Raw genomic sequence first — 17,569 nt, 5'->3', positions numbered from 1 at the left:
AGGATGTCTGGGCAAGCTTAAGGAAACTTGCTAAGCAGATCCCAGCCCAGTAAGTCACCATTTTCCCCTTGATTTCAAACCAGTAGGTATCAGTCAGGGAAAGCCTGTAGCTGCCAGCTAAAGGTTTCTTTCCAGCTGCTGTGCTGAGGGCAATCAGGGCAGTTGAGTGCTCCACTGTATGTCCAAACCAGTCAGCTGCCAGAGCATATCTCAGAAATTTAATTGTTCAAGGGTGCAGAGTAGGCACAGCATGCCACTCTGTTATATTAAATGTGTAATTTAGCTGTCTTTGATAAAGACTAATAAATGCTCTGAGTGCTTTATACCTTACCCTTCTGCTCCCTAACTGAGAGGTGCTGGCTGGAAAGGATGTCTAGTTTGGGACTTATTAGCCAGAGATCAGAAGATGTGAATTGAGACCTCAGATTTGAAAAAGAACAGGAGAAGCTGATTACACCTCCTTTTCCCACCATCCCCATTTTTTATTTTTTTTTTTTTTAAAAGAGAAACCCCAAACACCAGAAAGGCAATCAGGGCACCCAGCTGAGCTCATTCAGCACAGCCCTGTTGCTCTAAATAAGAAGGATTAGGGCAAGCAAGAGACTTATCAGCCCTACTGAGAAAAAGGATTTAAAGGCATTAGGTTGCTTGAGCTTTTTGGGGTTAGCTGCTGTTTAAAAAAAAAAAATTAACAAGTTTTCACTAGGTGAAATTGATTGATATGTTTTATGAAGAAAAAGAATTAACCCAAACTCTGCTGCTAAATAATTGTAATTTTTTAATAGTTTTTATTTTAGCAATGGGAGGAAAGAAGAAAGAAAAACTATGAAAGACCTTCCAGAAGATTTAAGTATTTAGAAGTGGGACAATAACAATAAATCACAGGGTGCTGGCCCTGTTACAGATGATGCACATGAAATGATCCAACAGTTTGTGCTGTATTTTTCTATTTGCAGGGAAGCAATAAGCCGACTGTGTGAAGCTGTATCAGGTACAAACGGAGCTATAAAAAAGCGGAAGGTAAATACTGTTTTAGCTGAACGATTAATTTTCTATATCTGCTTTTGATAAGCTGGTTACATGTTTCCCTAACAAGCTTCAGTCCATGCTGGAGTTTGTGCTTGTTAATCCATCTGAATTCAGTATAATATGGAAGTGCTTGTAGGGGGTTTAACCTGCTCAGTCTGGGGCCTGGGACATTTTCTTTGGGACAAATGCTTTTAGCAGAGTTCCTGCTCCTCCCAGCCTTTGCATTGCTTGCTGCTTGACAAGTTTTGGGTTCTTACTGGTAAAATGTCAGAGCGTTTGGGTTTTTTTAATTGCAAAATGGAGCTTATTCACTGGAGGATTACCTAACTTTTATTTCTATATGTAAAAAATTACACAAAACTAACATGGCAGTGTTTAATGGGCTTATCACTTATTTAATGACAGGGGTGCAGTGAGGGGCTATGTCAGTGATTGCTGTTGGGTTGTCTCCAGTGGAAGTTACTGATTTGTAACTGTGGGGCTCGGAAAGAATGAACATGTTCCTGAAAAATCAACTCAAGACAAAATGCTTAATTTACTCAGAAACGCTTCATCCCTAGGAAATGAAGCAAAGTTCAGCAGGAAAATTACACATTCTGAATTACTGAGTCAGCTAAAACTTTTAGCTCACTAGAATTTTCCTTTAGAACTTTTCCCATTAAAAAAACATGCCTACAGGTTTTGTATTCAAAGATATTTGTTATTGCATTTGATCAAACCATTATCCTTGCTCTATTGAAAGTCTCAGTAAGATACAATAAAATCTGCTTGACTTTGATATGTTTCTGCCCCTGAAAGACTCAGCTGACCCCCTCTTTATTTTGTTGCTTTTTTCAAAGCCTCCAGTGAAATTTTTGTCTTCAGTACTTGGCAAAAGTAACCTTCAGTTTTCTGGCATGAATGTAAAGCTGACCATTTCAACAAGCAGCCTCACTCTGGTTAACGTTGACACGCAGCAGGTAGGATACATATGAATCTGTGTCCTTTTCTCCCTGCTACTGTTTTCTCCTCCTTTTGTGGCTTCTGAAGGAAAGGCTGGGTTCTTCAATGGGAAAGTAGCACCCTTTAGTCTTCCTGTGCTGTCTAGTTCTGGAGTCCTCAACACAGGAAGGACATAGAGCTCTTGGAGCAAATCCAGAGGGGGTCCACAAGGATGATGCGAGGGCTGTGGCACCTCTCCTGTGAAGAGAGGCTGAGAGAGCAGGGGCTGTTGAACCTGGAGAAGAGAAGGCTCCAAGGAGACCTTATAGTAGCCTTCCAATGCCTGAAGGGGCTACAGGAAAGTTGGGGAGGGACTTTTTACAAGGGTGTGAAATGACAGGACAAGGGGTAATGGTTTTAAACTGTAAGAGGGTAGATTTAGGTTAGACATTAGGAAGAAATTCTTTAGTGTGAGGGTGGTGAGGCACAGGAGCAGGTTGCTTAGGGAAGCTGTGCATGTGGAAGTGTTCAAGGCCAGGTTGGATGGGGCTCTGAGCAACCTGGTCTGGTGGGAGGTGTCCTTGCCCATGCAGGGGAGTTGGAACTAGTTGATCTTCAAGGTCCCTTCCAACCCAAACCATTCTGATTCTATGATTAATTACATGATGCCTCTAAGTTGAAAGATGAGAGCACTGCAGAGGAATTGGCCATGCAGCACATGCCCTTTTTGTTTATGACGGTGTCTTCTGTGGGGAGGGCTCTTCCAAGCACTTCACAAACTGTTTCTCCATGTGCGTGTCTCTGCCTGTACAGTGCCTAATAAATAAGGCACTACTCCAGACTGGAGTTTCAGACAAGTCCTAAGGGAAGAAGTTGATATAAATAATGAGTCAGAGCTTGGCTTTAGTGTCGTTCAAAGCTATTTTACAGCTGGGTAATATATGTGCATAATCAGTTACACTGTGTAAAGTCTCAGGTCTTCATTGAGATGTGTTCCCGAGAGCCTGGATGCAGGGGTGTGCTCCCTTCTTGGCATATGCAATGAGGAGCTTTGTTCTGCCCACCTAATTCCTCCATGAGCTGTTGGCTTCAGCTCCCAGCACGATCTTGCCCAGGGCCAGCAGTGGGTTTTGCTCCAAGCTGGAGCAGGGGAACATGAGGGAGATAATTTTGGCTCACTGGCTCTGAGGTATCGCAGCACTAAGCTGATGCTGCCTAAGGGTCAGGCAGCTCTTGGGATTTCACCAGGGCACAGAGGTCTCCTGTCCCTTGGACCCTTATGCCGGGAAGGGTCTATGGCACCAGCTTTCCCTTCCTTTCAGGTACAGCAGCAAAGGGCTTCCCTACACCAGGTGAAGCCCTGGGGGTCGGCAGGTCAAGTACAGTCCTTCTAACCTGTTCCTGTTTTTAACAGGACTTAAAGTTGGCTGAGCAGATCTCTTTCCAAATGCACTAACGTGCCACATGTGGGCCTGCAGGGGACTGTCTTGAAATTCTTTCTAGGTCTTCCATTACTAGCCCTTTGCTAATGGAAATGCACATTTATTCTATTCTTGTGTTGCCACCATGTTTCATTGTGTTCCCACCTGCGTAATTTATTGCACTTGAATCTATAAAAAAACCCACCAGTTTGTCTCCACAGATGATGTAGTGTTTGAAACCATGAAATGTTGATGGTAGATTTGGCTGGTGACATCTCTACCAGATGACAGTTTGGTGTTAGTGCTGAGAGAGGGTGTGGTCAGAGTGTTGGTGGGGCCTGTCCATAAAAACGCTACCGCTGTGTACAGCACAAAGAAATGCAATGAATTAGTTTTTTCAAGACTTTGTAAATGCACCCAGTAGAACTTGGTGGTTGAATTAATTCTGAAAACCCTTTAAGGAAAATTACTTAGATGTTACTGAATGTGAAAGGGTAGTGTCAAATATTCCTATTTTTATCTCCTTCCTTCACAAATGCTATGTGTATGTATTAATGGATTGGGTTATCATTAATCTAATTGCTTGTTCTATAAAGATATATACTTTGCTTTTTTCTAAATGTGTGGCACATCAGCATGTTTAATTACTTTGTCATGCTTTTCAGATTATTGCCAACCATCACATGCAGTCCATCTCATTTGCTTCAGGAGGTGACCCAGTAAGTATTGATTTATAAGATATACTCCTGCAGGTATAAATGAAATTATTATGAGAATAAAAGTACCTGCAAGTGCTTTGCTTCATCCCTTTCTATCCACAAGCACTAACTAATCAACCACACTTCTGGATCACAACCAGAACTACAAGAGAACGAAGGGACTGAGACTGGAAAGGAGACTCAGTGGATCTCTGATAGATCTGTACCTTTGCCATTCTCCATCAGTGAGCCTCTTGACTCAAAAGCCCCTAGTCTTAGGGACCTAAAAATAAGAACACACCAACATAGGAATTGCATCAGTTCCATAGTCCCTGTAAAGCAGTATCTGTCACAAAAGCAGTCGGCACCAGCACCTCTAGGCAGTATTCTGCCTATTCTGGCTTTATTTGAAAGCCAAGTCATCCATGCATGTACATAAACATTACAAGGAAAAAAGTAAGTAGGTTCTGCTCCAGTTACTTTAATTTCTAGTTGCTCTCTAGATCTAATTTATATTCAAACTGTATCCTAAAATATTTATGAACTTCTAAGAAAAACCTGAAAGGAAAAGGAAGCAAGTTGAGTTCACTAAATGCATAAGAAGCATTTAGCTTGCTTTGTTTTAATGATGGTAACTTTGGAAAAAAAAAAAAAATCATCTAGGACCAACTCTGCTGGCCCTAAGACCTGCCTCTCATTCATTGTGAATTATTAAATGATTGTTCTTGTGCATATTGCAAATGGAGGCCTTGTTTCCTGCCAGCTGATTGTATCTTCCCTCAGGAGATTCATGCCTTTAAGCTGTGAATTGCATTTTCCCCATCCCTCCTTAAAGATCCAAAATAACAAAATGCATCTTTAATAATTAAAATCATGTTATTAATTACCTTACTATAACACTGAGTTATCAAGTGACTCTTGCAGTATGACTAGAAATGTTAGTTTTTCTATTCTGGTTCCCTATTCAGTTTCACTAGAAAAAGTGAGGATTATTTTAATGTTGGCTGGAAAGAGAATCTCAAAGAGGACTGATTATCTGAGGTTGTCCCATCTCAGCAGCAGCATTGGGGTCCAGAGCAATTTAAACTGATTAAAGCTGGACTAAAATCAGGCAGCAGTGATAGAGATCAGATACCTGTTGTATTCTGCAATATTTAAAAGATCAGCTTTTCTCTATGATGCCTTCAAAACTCAATCTTCATGCTAAAAACTGGGAATATTCTGACTTGCCCTCTGCAGTATTTTGACACTATTTTATCTTCCATTGATGCTGATAAGGACTGTCCCAGCTAAAAGCTGTAACTGGCAGTCAGGCAGCCCCAGTGTGTTATGCAGGGGAGGCTTCGAGCTCCGTGGGAGCAGCACTGCCTGCTGCTGAGGCACCGCTTGTGTTTCTATTCCTGTTGCTGAGTTTGGAATTAAAAACACAGTTTATTGCAGACCAAAGAATGCCAAATGGTCTTAGTGCATTTATTACAAGGAAGAGATTCTAGGACAGTCAACTGTGTCAATAGCCAGCAGTGTCACTGAGCCTTCCTTTAGCCCACTGTGCTAGCACCTTGAGTTGTTTTCTTTGAAAGAAACATGCTTTTTAAAGCTAAAACTATCTCTAGCTATAGTCAGTTGCTTTGCTATGATGTTAGGGTTGTTCAGAATTATAATTTTAAAGACATTTGTTGTCGTCTTTCCTACAGGATACAACCGACTATGTCGCATATGTGGCAAAAGACCCTGTTAATCAGAGAGGTATGGAAATAATTTTCAGGCTGTTGTATATGTTTGTATGACTGCTTTATCTGTACCAAGGAATTGCTTGAGTTTTAAAGTAAGAACAGCTCAATATTCTTTAAAATTTCTGGCTTCCCTGTAGGGATATGGGTGATGGTATGCAGGCTGTGGCTGTAAACATTGTATTCTTTGTGCAACTATGTGAGAATCTGCAGGTCAGGCTAAAGCTGTACTAGCTGGTGGTTCCGTGCTCAGGTAGGAGCCTTCCCAATCCAGTCTTGCCCTGGGAGGAAGGGCAGAGCCTGGCAAGGTGTGTGGCTGTCCTGCTCTGGGACAGCTTCCAGATGAGGGGAAAGGTAGTTTGTGAGCCTCCTCATCTAACGCAGACTTCTGGGCATGTAGCTGAAAGGCAGAGTTGGGTATAAACTCAGGTGTAGGAGACCTTCTTTCCCTTTGGAGGCTAACCCAGGGGATAAAATTCCCTTCCATCACTCACATTGTGCCTGCACTACAAGACAGACTGGCCTTTGGCTGCTTCTTTCATGACAGTTCTCAGAGCAACGGTACTGAAGTCCATGAAGTTGATATAGTGGCAGCTCCCAGGAGAGCTCACTTTTTAAGGAGCTATGGATGGCGTAGAAAATCAGGATGTTTTCTGGAGGAGCTGGGCCGAAGCCCTGCAGTCTGGCCTGCCACCTCTCTGTAGCTCTATCACTGCTATTTTGACTAACTTAGGGCACCCTGTGAGTTCACCAAGTCCTGCTATTGATGCTGGGGTGTGCAGAACTCCTGTTATACCCTGGGATCCTGCTGGCAGCTGGTCCAGCACCATCCCTGAGTGCCATCTCATGGTGGCCCTGTAGAAGGGAGAGCTGGTCCTGAGCACAGGGCACTCACTGCTGGAGCGAGTTTCCTGAGGTTGTGCATGAGAACAAGAACTGGTGGCAGGAGTGTGGTCCAGCCCCAGGCTGCCAGAGCCACCCATACTTGTGTTTTAATGCTGCTTCACAGGAAGATTGCCCTCTGGCAGGGCTAGTTCTCTTCTCTGCTTCTGCTAACTGCCAGACAGGGAGAGAAAAGGAGATCCTGGGCCACTCCATGCAGGAATTACAAATGGAAAGCTTCTTTTACTGAGGTATAGATTGATATTATGACTAAAAAAATTCCTACAGCAATTTCCTTAACATATCAAAAATATCAGTCTGTATAATGTCTTAAAGCTATCACTTCATGCCCAGCTTTTCTTCTGTAAACAATATAGCTTGTGTGTCTATTTTTTTGGTACAAAGTACATTTACTTTATTAAAGTCAGGTGTCTCTTTTCAGCATGCCACATACTGGAATGTCCCAATGGGATGGCGCAGGAGGTGATCAACACCATAGGGCAGGCTTTTGAGCTCCGGTTCAAACAGTACCTGAAGAACCCATCTAGCCTGGTTACATCTAATGAAAGGTCAGTACATTTTTGGCCACTTAACTGGTGGTTTCCTCCTCTTTAGTACTTTTCAGGAAAACGATATACTCCAAAGAGTGATCCATAAATAGATGCTTTGGATACAATTTCTGGACATTTGTTAATTGTAATATATGCCGTATGTACAGAGCATAATGGACTAAAATGATCCTTGAGGTCCCTTCAAACTTGGTATTCTGTGATGATTTCCATGACATTTGTACAGATGCATAACACAAAATTTAGCTGCATTGTTCCTTGCTAAAACAACCTTATCTTAAGTCATGCAAGTAAGTTGAACAAATCTTCAAATTACTATGCCCAGGTAAGGTCAACTCTATAAATACTACACGTGCACCCACACACACTGAACTCAGTCCTGACCCATGCCAAGCTTAAGCTTGCTGCAGTGTGTGGTGGGGCAAAACCCTATTGTAATTCACCTTTCTACTGTTCTGCTCGTGTCCTGGCAGTGGCCTCAGATTACACTTGATGTAACTTAAATTCAGCCTTGTGTACTGAAATACCACCACTTGGCATTTTAAAGTGTGACACCCTGTTCTCTGCACATTGCTCAAAATATAGGGCTGAGATTAATTTCTGGACTGCAATTCCCCATTTCAATTACCCTTCTTCCATTGCACTGGGCACACAATTCTTGCTCTGATTTATGGCTCCCCTCATAGGTTAGCCGTGTCGATTTTTCTCAGTCTTTTCTTTACAGTACTGCCAAATTTGATTGCCTGTTGACTCCCATGAGCAGGTAAAGGTGTAATGCTGCTTAACTGCGTCCTGAGCTCTCAGAGTCACTGTGGGGGAAGTGAGAACAGTGCCTGACACACTACAGGAGAACTGGTTTTGTGACAGAACAGCAGCCCCAGCTCCAGTTTGTTTATTTCCTTGTATATAATGGTTCAGGCCATTCCACTGCTAATACTGGTCTGTTTTTCCTGGGGCCTTTCCTATGAGACTCTGCTAGGTTATGCCACAAGTCAATCAGATCAAGGAGACATAGAGGAGGCTAATTAGATTCCCTCCTTGAGCCTAACCTGCAGCCAGCCTTGGAAAATGATCTTCAGGCAGAGAAGCTGGATATTGCTGTGTGAATGAGTCACTCACTTCCAAACTACTATGAATCACATAATCAAATACTTGCACTGCATATCACATAATCAGCTACTTGAACTTTATCTCTTTCCTGCTCGAGGCCTTTTATCCAATTATATTCTTGTTAAACAGAGAAGTAAGATTTGAGATGAGCTTTTTATTTCGGGACCGGAGATAGCACAGGAAGCACCTAGTTGTTTTGCAGTGCATCAGCTGTGCATTTAAACTCTCATCATTCTGGTTTGGCTCAAGAAAAACACTGGGCACTCTCCTTTGTGCCATTCAGTGTTTTCTTCAAGCTGACAACAGACCAGTTCTATTGATTATAGTTATTAAAATCAGGGTACATTCCATTCAGGAAAATTATTTTTTTCTTTTTTTGTAGCAGTATTTGATTTTTTTAAAACATTGCAGGCTTCTTTACCTAAATGCCATGAGGTTTTAGTTTTCTCTTGTAAGAGGGAAATCTTTCTGCCCCAGAAATCTCTAGACTTGCACAGTTGAGACAAGAAGCCAGAAGAATTGGTTTTATGGTCTGCAATTTGAACACCTTAATGAACAATGCACTGACACTCTTCTCTTAAAGTTTCAGTAGCTCTTGTATTTTCAAGTCAAAGAAAAGGGGTGGGGGCTGCCTGGGGCTAAGAATGACCATACTTCCCTGCACCCCAAACTGTGATGAATCAGTTTTTAATTCAGGAAGAAGTAAATGGAAAAATAAACAGCTCTGAAAGTTCAGGCCCAAAGCTCTTTACAGCCTCCATATGGCGAGTCTGTGTATTGTGAGATGTGCAAATACTGGGGATGTTTGCCTGCACTAGAAAGCAGATGATGACATCAGTTGCTTTTTTTTTTTTTCCCCTCCATATTTTTTCAGCGAGGCAGTGAATGCTAATGGATCAGCTGGGAATTCACAGGAGAGGGAGGATCATGAATATTACAACGAAATTCCAGGGAAAGAGCCTCCCACTGGTGGAGTGTTAGACATGCGAATGAAAGTGCAGATGGACCAAAGGGCTAACTGTCTAACACAGTGCAAAAAGCAGCATTGCTTGGTAAGTACATGCTCTACTGGGATAACTATTTGCTGCTGTGGATGAGTAATAAAGTGTTACTGTGGTGTAAAACATGGCATAACATCAGAACCATGTCCTGAGTATCCTGGGAAAGGTTTTTTTAGGCTAGATTTAATGACACTACAGTGCAAAAAGCAGCATTGCTTGGTAAGTACATCCTCTACTGGGATAACTATTTGCTGCTGTGGATGAGTAATAAAGTGTTACTGTGGTGTAAAACATGGCATAACATCAGAACCATGTCCTGAGTATCCTGGGAAAGGTTTTTTTAGGCTAGACTTAATGACACTTAGTACATAATTGAATACCAGAGCACTTTCTGAATATTAACTGGTTTGTCCTTAGAGTACTTTTAGGAGACCAAGTGATATTCCATTGTTCACTTGTTAGCAGCAAGAAGAAAATAGATACAGATTTAAATGGCTTGTCTTAGAGAACATCTTTAAAATCTGGGACCTCCTGACTCCTGATGCTGTGATCTGATAAATATTTCATCCTGTCCATTATGCTCTACAGCCTATACATACAGCATTAACTGATTGCAATGTATATACAATGTTAATTATCCTTGTAGTGTTTCAAGAGGCTCTGTTGAATCAGCCACAGCAGCAAAAGATGTAGCTATCTGTGGCTCTTGTCTGGGATAGTGGGAAATAAAACCCAGTCGGGGAGTAAAACCAGCCAAGTTCAGACTGGCTGCACAGACTAAAACCTGCTGTGTGAGTTCTTGGGAACACCAGTGTGTCCCAGCTCAGGGAGGCAGGCACCACTGCCTTGCACAGAGAGCGTGCACTCAGATTTTGGGATCCAGCTGGTGCTGTCTAAAATGTTGATGCTCCCAAGTTTTATTTGTCTGGTGGCAACTGCTCCCAGTTTCCTTTGCTCAATCCATTTTTCACTTTGTTGACCTCAACCCATGCTCCACATCTCAGCTGTGGGCCTGGTGGTCTCCACCTCCCCAGCAATTCTCTAAAAAGGTGTTTGACTCTCTTGAGTTTGTATTTGAAGATCACCAGAGCTGCTGCAAGGAGTTACCCTGCAGCATGTAAATGCAAATGCCTTTTTTTCCATAGTGTGTTACTTTTTGTTTTTCATTTAAGTTCTGATGACCTTCTAATGCTGCTCAGACAACGTGGTTACTATTTCACTTTCAAACCCTGATGTCTGTAGTTATTTTTCCTTGGTTTTATGGCAAGGAATGTTTAAAAGAAAATCTGAACTTTATTACCTAGGAGTTACATTCTACATACTAAACCTTAGATACATAACTAGGCAGTTAATGGTCTCTGTGAGGTTGGAATATGTCCAGACATGACGCCCTATAGAAAGAAGAGTATTAACATGAAATATTCCTTGAGAACTAGGATTGTTTTCTGGTTTAGTTACCTTTATCCCAATTAACTGGTGCATGGATGTTTTAAAACTACCTGAGGCTTCTACAGGACTCCTTTACATGACTGTTTTTACAATTTTTCTACAGACAAGCAGCCCGACATTCATCAATATATATGAAAATTGCCCAGATGAAAACAGAACTGTGGGTATGTGCTCTGTTTCCTTTTCATGCATATGCAGATTTAACCAAGGCTGATTTGTCTGGAAGAGCTGCCCTTTGGCTTACGATACAATGGTGAAAAGTGTTCTGCTTAGTGGGTCATTTCTAGTTCCCTAGATGAAGGGCAGATAAAAATGCCTTACAGCTTTTCTAAAGGCCTCTAATCTATCTTCATGTCTGCTGGCAGACTTACTCATTTTACTTGTCATGATACTGTACAGTAGCTCTTTGTTTTTTTTAATTCTCTTTCATATTTGTCGTTGTTTTATTCCCTTTCATAACCTTTGAAAAGGAAGATATTTAACTGCTTATCAGACTTTGAAAACATCCCTTCCCCATACTAATGCTTCATGAGACACAAACTATCAGCGGTGGGTGGAAGACTGTGCCCTTGGTTGCTGTGCTGCTGGCTTCTCAGTGTGACTGTGCCCTTCCCTGGCCTTGGGTGGCTTTGAGCCCCAGATCAATTTTCCTTTAGCAAATGCTTCTCTCTGGGATCCCAGGAGATCACCAGCCTCCATCCCTTCCTGGGCTTCTCTTGCCACAGCTGGTGCCCTGAGTGCATTTCCTCAGCTCATCTCTTTCACTGCATAATGAGGTCCTTTTTGAGTTCCCACCTGTGCTGCTCTGAAGTGATCCATTACCCTGCCTGCAGGAGTTAAATCACAAATAACTTAAGAAATTGAATGAAGGAAAGGAGCATAAAATGGTTTTTATAAAGAGAGGATGAACAAACAAAAGAATGAATGAATAGATCTATGAATAAAAGGTTTGCTGAAGAGCAAAAATATGCGTGCTATTTGGCTAGCTGAAGTGCTATTATTTTCATGCACTGCAGGGGATGTTCTGTTAGCCTGTTCCGAGGCTTGGATCCTAACCTGACAGATGTGGTTTGGCTCTCCAGGCAGGGCCACAAAGCACCGACCTCTTCCATGTTCCCTGCTCCACCAGAATAGCAAGAGAGAGAATTGTCCAGCTTCCTACAAGCTTTTTTGTGGTGCAGAGGGGAAGGAAAGCCAACATCAATGGCTTGTGTCTCTGTAGAGTCAAATGCATTAATTTCTTTTCAATCAGTGGGGGGTTTACTACTGACATTGAAGCTGAACTGGATCAGCATGCAACATTTTTTAAAAGTTCATTCTAACTCATTTTGGACAGTGTACCTTGTGCCTTCTGGCCATAAATAAAGTTCATCCACCAATTTTTCTTTTCCTTCTCAATGACTTCAGCATCAATAAGAACAACAATGTTCCTATTTCAGCTTTCAGAGTTCTTTTAACTTGAGTTTAAAAAAAAAAAAAGGCAATCAGTGCATCCTATATACTAATTGCAGGTAATTGTGGTGAAAGATCATGGAAGACAAAAAAAGAGGCACCATTATTGAAGCCTGCCTACAAAACAGATATTTTTGATGACCCGTGTTACATCAACACACAAACCTTGCAGTCTGCAGTCTGTACAGCCCGTGGTACAGCAACAACACAGACCCATGGGAGCCCCCGGCGTCAGGACAGTAGGTTCCCATTGCATTCCCTAATCTTTCTAAGCATTGAGAAGAGGGGGTTTTGTCATTTGTGTGCATGGAGAAAGATTTTGGCAATAGCAAGTATAGAAAAGACGGGGAGCAAATCCTTCCCTGTTGGTTGTTTTGCTTAAGTTCAAGACAAGGGGGATTAAGGAGTGAAAGCAGAGATTGTAAGCAAGCAGAGTAACCTCTTTTCTTCTGTCACTGATGATAATGAATAGTGTTCCACAGGTAATAATAAGCAAGTCTTTAAGATTATGTAAAAGCTTGGGATTGCACCATGCTTCAAGGAAGAGGGTTCTCTTGCCTGTTCAAGATCTTAACCACCCTAAGGTGGAAGCAGCCTTAGATGCCTTTGCTTCACAGGCAGTAGCATGCAAGGTCCAAGTGGGATTGTTACAATCATCTTTTCTCAATTCTTGTATAAGCCACCACTGAATCTCATCCAGTAATTTCTGAATCAAACTGTTTGATCAGCAGAATCTATCAAATATATGTCAAATTAAGTCTTGATTCACAGACTCAAAGTGGTGGATATCTATTAAATAATTATATAGTTGCTGCTGATTGTTCTCATTATTGAAAAAAGTTTATTAGCTTTGCCTTTTATGGTTTCCTACTGAGTGCTTTCTCTGTCAGAGCTGGCTCCACACAGGAAAGTGGGCAAAGGACTGGACAGAACTACAGTAAAAGAAATCTGTGACCAGTAAGACATTTCAAGCCCAGGGCTCTAATATGCTCTGAAAGGAACTGGCTGTAACCTGAGGACCCTTAGGTTGCACAATTCCATTGAAGAAGTGGTATCCTCTTATTTCCTTAGAAAAATCCTGTCTGTGAATAATTTGCAGTCTGACTGGCTATATCCCAAACCACCCAGTTTTCTTAGTACATTCAGTAATTGTTCAGTTTTTTCACAGCAGATGCATCGTGCTGTAATCCTTTCCTTCTGGCTATGTTGGCCATGTTGTGTTACATTCCTGCACATAGCTGGAGCCACTCAACACGACTCTCCCAATGATCCATGACAATCTCTTCAGAGCTTGTTAAGGAAGAGGGAAAAACTAGATCTTAAAAAAAAAAAAGGGGGGGGGGGGGCTATAACCCAATAAAAATCTTGTTTTCACAGGGAAAATGTGACTTTTTAATACAACCAAAGAAATACAAACCCAGAACTGTAGAGCATCAGAAAAATTCCTGTTTCCAATCCCTGTTGCCTAGCGACCCAAGGCTTTCCCATCGAAGGTATGGGAGGAGATGGTGTGATAATTTTACCTAATGCACTGGAGGGTGTGAGCATTCATGCGTGCATATTATTGCAGTCTGTAAGGCTGGTTTGATCACTGCTTCAAAACTGAACCACGTGAATTATTTAAAAGCTATTACAAATATTGTCTTATATCCTTTTAGGATGAAGTTCTAGGTAAAGTGTCCAATTCATTCTCTTTCATTTAATTGTAGAGTTACTGGAAGCTGTTCAGCAGAATGCCACAAGCAACACAGCTGGTCTCTGTGTTCTGCCACAAATAAAGCAACAGCTAAAGAATGAAGATTGTTACCATGGCAAATTAAACAGGAAAGCAGCAGAGAGCCTCTTAGTCAACGATGGGGATTTTCTGGTGCGAGAGAGCACAACGTCACCTGGTCAGTATGTCCTCAGTGGACTTCAGGGAGGGCAAGCAAAGCATCTGCTCTTGGTGGATCCTGAGGGCAAGGTATGAAAATTTAATATACTGAAATTTCCAGGCTACTCAGATATTTCAGTCAAAATGTATGGATGCATTCCAGGAAGTGGAACTGATCTGATTCAATCCAGGTTCATTTAAATCTTGTCAGTGAATTCAGTAGGTTTGAAAGTTCAATTAATGAATTTGTAAGCACTGGAGTACCATGGAAAGAGATGCGAGGTACTTAAATATTGTTGTTAGTCCAGGTGCTGATGATTAGTGTATACACTTCAATACATCCTTTGAGTTGTTATTATTATTCTGCTAGAAAAATAACCCCAGCATTAAATAATTATTTTGATTAGTAATGCACTTCTGGATACAGAAAAAGTAGAGCTGGATTGCTGCCACTTCAATTCTACTTGCTTCTGCTAGAAGAACTCTCCTAAGTGACACCTCTCAGAAGAGTAAATCAGAAAAGTCATACTCAGGGGGATTTAGGGGAAAATACCTCTTCTGTATGTCAAAGAAGAGGTCTGAATTGCTGTCTACAGGCTAAAGAGCCTGCTCCAGTGAGTTGAGTGGCTTCAATGCCTTTTGACTTTACTGCCCTAGGCTCATATCCAACCAGTGACAAGCACAGTCTAACCATAAATGTGTTCTTTTGCGTCTTTTGTTAGGTGAGAACCAAAGACCATATATTTGACAGTGTGGGTCATCTTATTCAGTATCACATGGAAAATAATTTGCCAATCATCTCTTCTGGAAGTGAAGTGAGCTTGAAGCAACCTGTAAGGAAGGAGAGTAATGTGGGACACATGCAGTGTCACAAATAACCCCTTGGATCTCAAAAATCCGAAGACAATTCATATCTGAAAACTGTACCGAGAACTTTTTACTATGAAGACAATTCAAAAAAGCATAGACTGCACTTTCTGCTGCTGTTTCAGAAGATACCATTTTGTGTATGTATGTATGAATATATGTATATATCTATGTAGATCCAGAGAGATCAACAAGCATAGTTATATAGATACATATAATCTTAATGAAATTACACCTTCAGAGTGTGAGATTAATTTGTGAGAAGGTATTTTAGACATGCACAAATGTCACTTTTAAGGTCATACTGAATCAGTAACTATTTAAAAGCACAATTTAACCTCTACATGCAAAAGCTCACTTGAACGAACTGCTGGAACATTAGTATGTGCCTTTTAGGATAGAATTATTTGAAACCAGTATTATTTATACTGAATTAGTTTTGGGCAGTTAAACAAATGTGTCTAAGCTTTTAACTATTTGCCAAAACGAATACACTTTGAATATTACTAAAATGTCATCTGCTTTTGATAGACACTAACTGTTTCATTTTGCTTGTAACAGCACTTTACTAGCAAGTAATGTTTGAAATGAATAGCATTCACAGTCTAGAAAGGTTGTCTGGTTTCTTAATCATTTTTTATCACTGTCTGACTTCTCAAAGATTTAAGATGATGCAACATTTGCAAGGTTGCAATTAATATATGTAATATAATTTTGGAATAGAACTTGTTAAAGGACAAGCATGCCAGATCCTAATATTTTTGTCTTGCATATGATTTTACTGTTATTACCAATTAATACTGGAGACATCTCTTTTTAAAGGTAGGCTAAATATATTTTCATTGATTACATAGTTGTTCACAAACTAGAGCATCTGAACAGAACTAATGATAAATTTTTGAGAGGAAACTATTTAAAAGACTGCTTGAACTTTGCATGTGCCCTTATTCAGTATTCTTTCCAAAACAAGATAAAAGTTTTTCCTTCCTTCATGTAGAGCTTGTTTGTTCGTAAACATGGAAAAATTATTTTAAAGGAAACCTATAATTTGTTTTGCCACAATAAATACTCCAAATAAGAACAATCCTATATTCAGAGTGAACAGTGATTTCTTGGGCTTCCTGTTGAAGAAACAATGCTTTAATAAGTAAGTGAAGAAAGGGGAGGAGGGATTTGGGGAATGAACTGGTAGTCTGGGTGATAGCCTGAGAAAGTTGTCTCTCTAAGATAAGCGATGTCTTCTGGAAAGAGCTGGGACATTCCCTCTGTCTCCCAGCCCGCCAGCTCAGTTCTGTAAGGTAGACAACTGTTGTGGAGTTCTGCAATTGCTGGAAGACTTGACTATAAAAAATACATTCTGTTCTTTTTCCTGTGTTCATGTTAAATGGGACACTATAGTAAGAGCTCTTTTCTCTAGAAAACAAGAGGGTTCATTTACACATAAAATTATTCAAGACATGAGAGGAAAATACAATGTAAAGAGTCACACTTAGAGCTGACAAAAGACATCTTTATTCTTACCCTCAGCTGATCAGCAAAAAATGGATTTCATTCCTTCATTCCTCAATTACATGTTCTGAAGCACTGAGAAGATTTAAAACAAAAATGTTTGCTGCTGCATTTTTTGTATGTGTCTGAAGCATAACTGTGAAGGAAAAAAGGAAGAAAAGAGAGATCATTGGGTGCTAGTGCAATGAACAAGTATCTCGGCCTCTTGATGTGAGAGTCCAACAGATGCAATTCAGACACAAACGCATCCACGTGTTACAGACAACACATCTTCCTAGGATAAACTACATCCATTCTTCTTGAGCTGGAACTAGGAACTCAGTTTTTGGTTTCCAACATGAATGTTCCTTCTCTTAATTATTGACGTGGCTTTTATTGTCTGTGGACCAGCCATCTCACGTAAACCATCTTCCCCTGTGTGGAAGTCTTAGAAGTAACTATGCTTAAAAGAAAAAGTTATCTGACTTCCGGAAGGTTTTACAAAATACTGTTCTTGAGAAAGTTATAAGAGTTGTCAGGCACTTTTATTTTTATTTTTTTTTACATGTTTCATGCCTGAGAAAACGCTGAGGACAATTGGTTAAACTCTGTTGTGATGGTTACCAGAAATCCCTGAGAAAAAAAGCTAATTTTGCCGATAATGTCACATCTATGAGGCACAGGATGTTTGTTCTTTCTCAGAGCTCCTATACATTTATCATGAACACAGGCATCTGTTTGCTTCCATCGGTAAAAACGTTTCGACAAACGACTGAAGCACCCCCGTGCTCTGCTGCTGGGAGGCAGGCAGCGTTTTTACTGCTGAGGGAGTCACCAGATGGAGCTGTTCCTTATCTTCCTCATCTCTGAAACATACGCTCGTCGTTAGAAAAACCTGATTTTTATTTTTTTGTAACGCTTGCTGCAGGTAATTCTGAGCAAAAAAAAAAAAAAGAAAAAGTCGGTTTTCTCACAGAAACCTGTCATTTTTAGCACGGATTAAGGCAAGCCCCGGGAGCGGCGCAGGGGGAGGGGGCAGGACCACGGTGTCACCTTCCACCATGACGTCACCGCCAGAC

General features: G+C 41.0%; 1 protein-coding gene across 3 annotated transcripts in view; it reads left to right on the top strand.

Moving 5' to 3' along the window:
• The window catches only part of SHC4 (SHC adaptor protein 4), a 29,027-nt gene extending 12,952 nt beyond the window's left edge, over positions 1-16,075 (top strand). The window contains exons 3-12 of one of the 3 annotated variants that reach the window (XM_051628710.1): positions 957-1,020; positions 1,869-1,988; positions 4,037-4,090; positions 5,764-5,815; positions 7,124-7,250; positions 9,235-9,412; positions 10,914-10,974; positions 12,322-12,501; positions 13,972-14,225; positions 14,858-16,075. In XM_051628710.1, the coding sequence (XP_051484670.1) occupies positions 957-1,020; positions 1,869-1,988; positions 4,037-4,090; positions 5,764-5,815; positions 7,124-7,250; positions 9,235-9,412; positions 10,914-10,974; positions 12,322-12,501; positions 13,972-14,225; positions 14,858-15,013 (1,246 nt within the window). In that variant the 3' untranslated portion in view covers positions 15,014-16,075. The remainder of the gene's footprint in view (positions 1-956; positions 1,021-1,868; positions 1,989-4,036; positions 4,091-5,763; positions 5,816-7,123; positions 7,251-9,234; positions 9,413-10,913; positions 10,975-12,321; positions 12,502-13,971; positions 14,226-14,857) is intronic. The other 2 variants (XM_051628711.1, XM_051628712.1) reach the window with 2 other exon arrangements.
• Positions 16,076-17,569: the final 1,494 nt, after the last annotated feature.

Source organism: Apus apus, chromosome 10, assembly GCF_020740795.1.
Source record: "Apus apus isolate bApuApu2 chromosome 10, bApuApu2.pri.cur, whole genome shotgun sequence".
Lineage (NCBI taxonomy): Eukaryota > Metazoa > Chordata > Aves > Apodiformes > Apodidae > Apus > Apus apus.
This window is presented reverse-complemented; position numbering and strand designations above follow the sequence as displayed.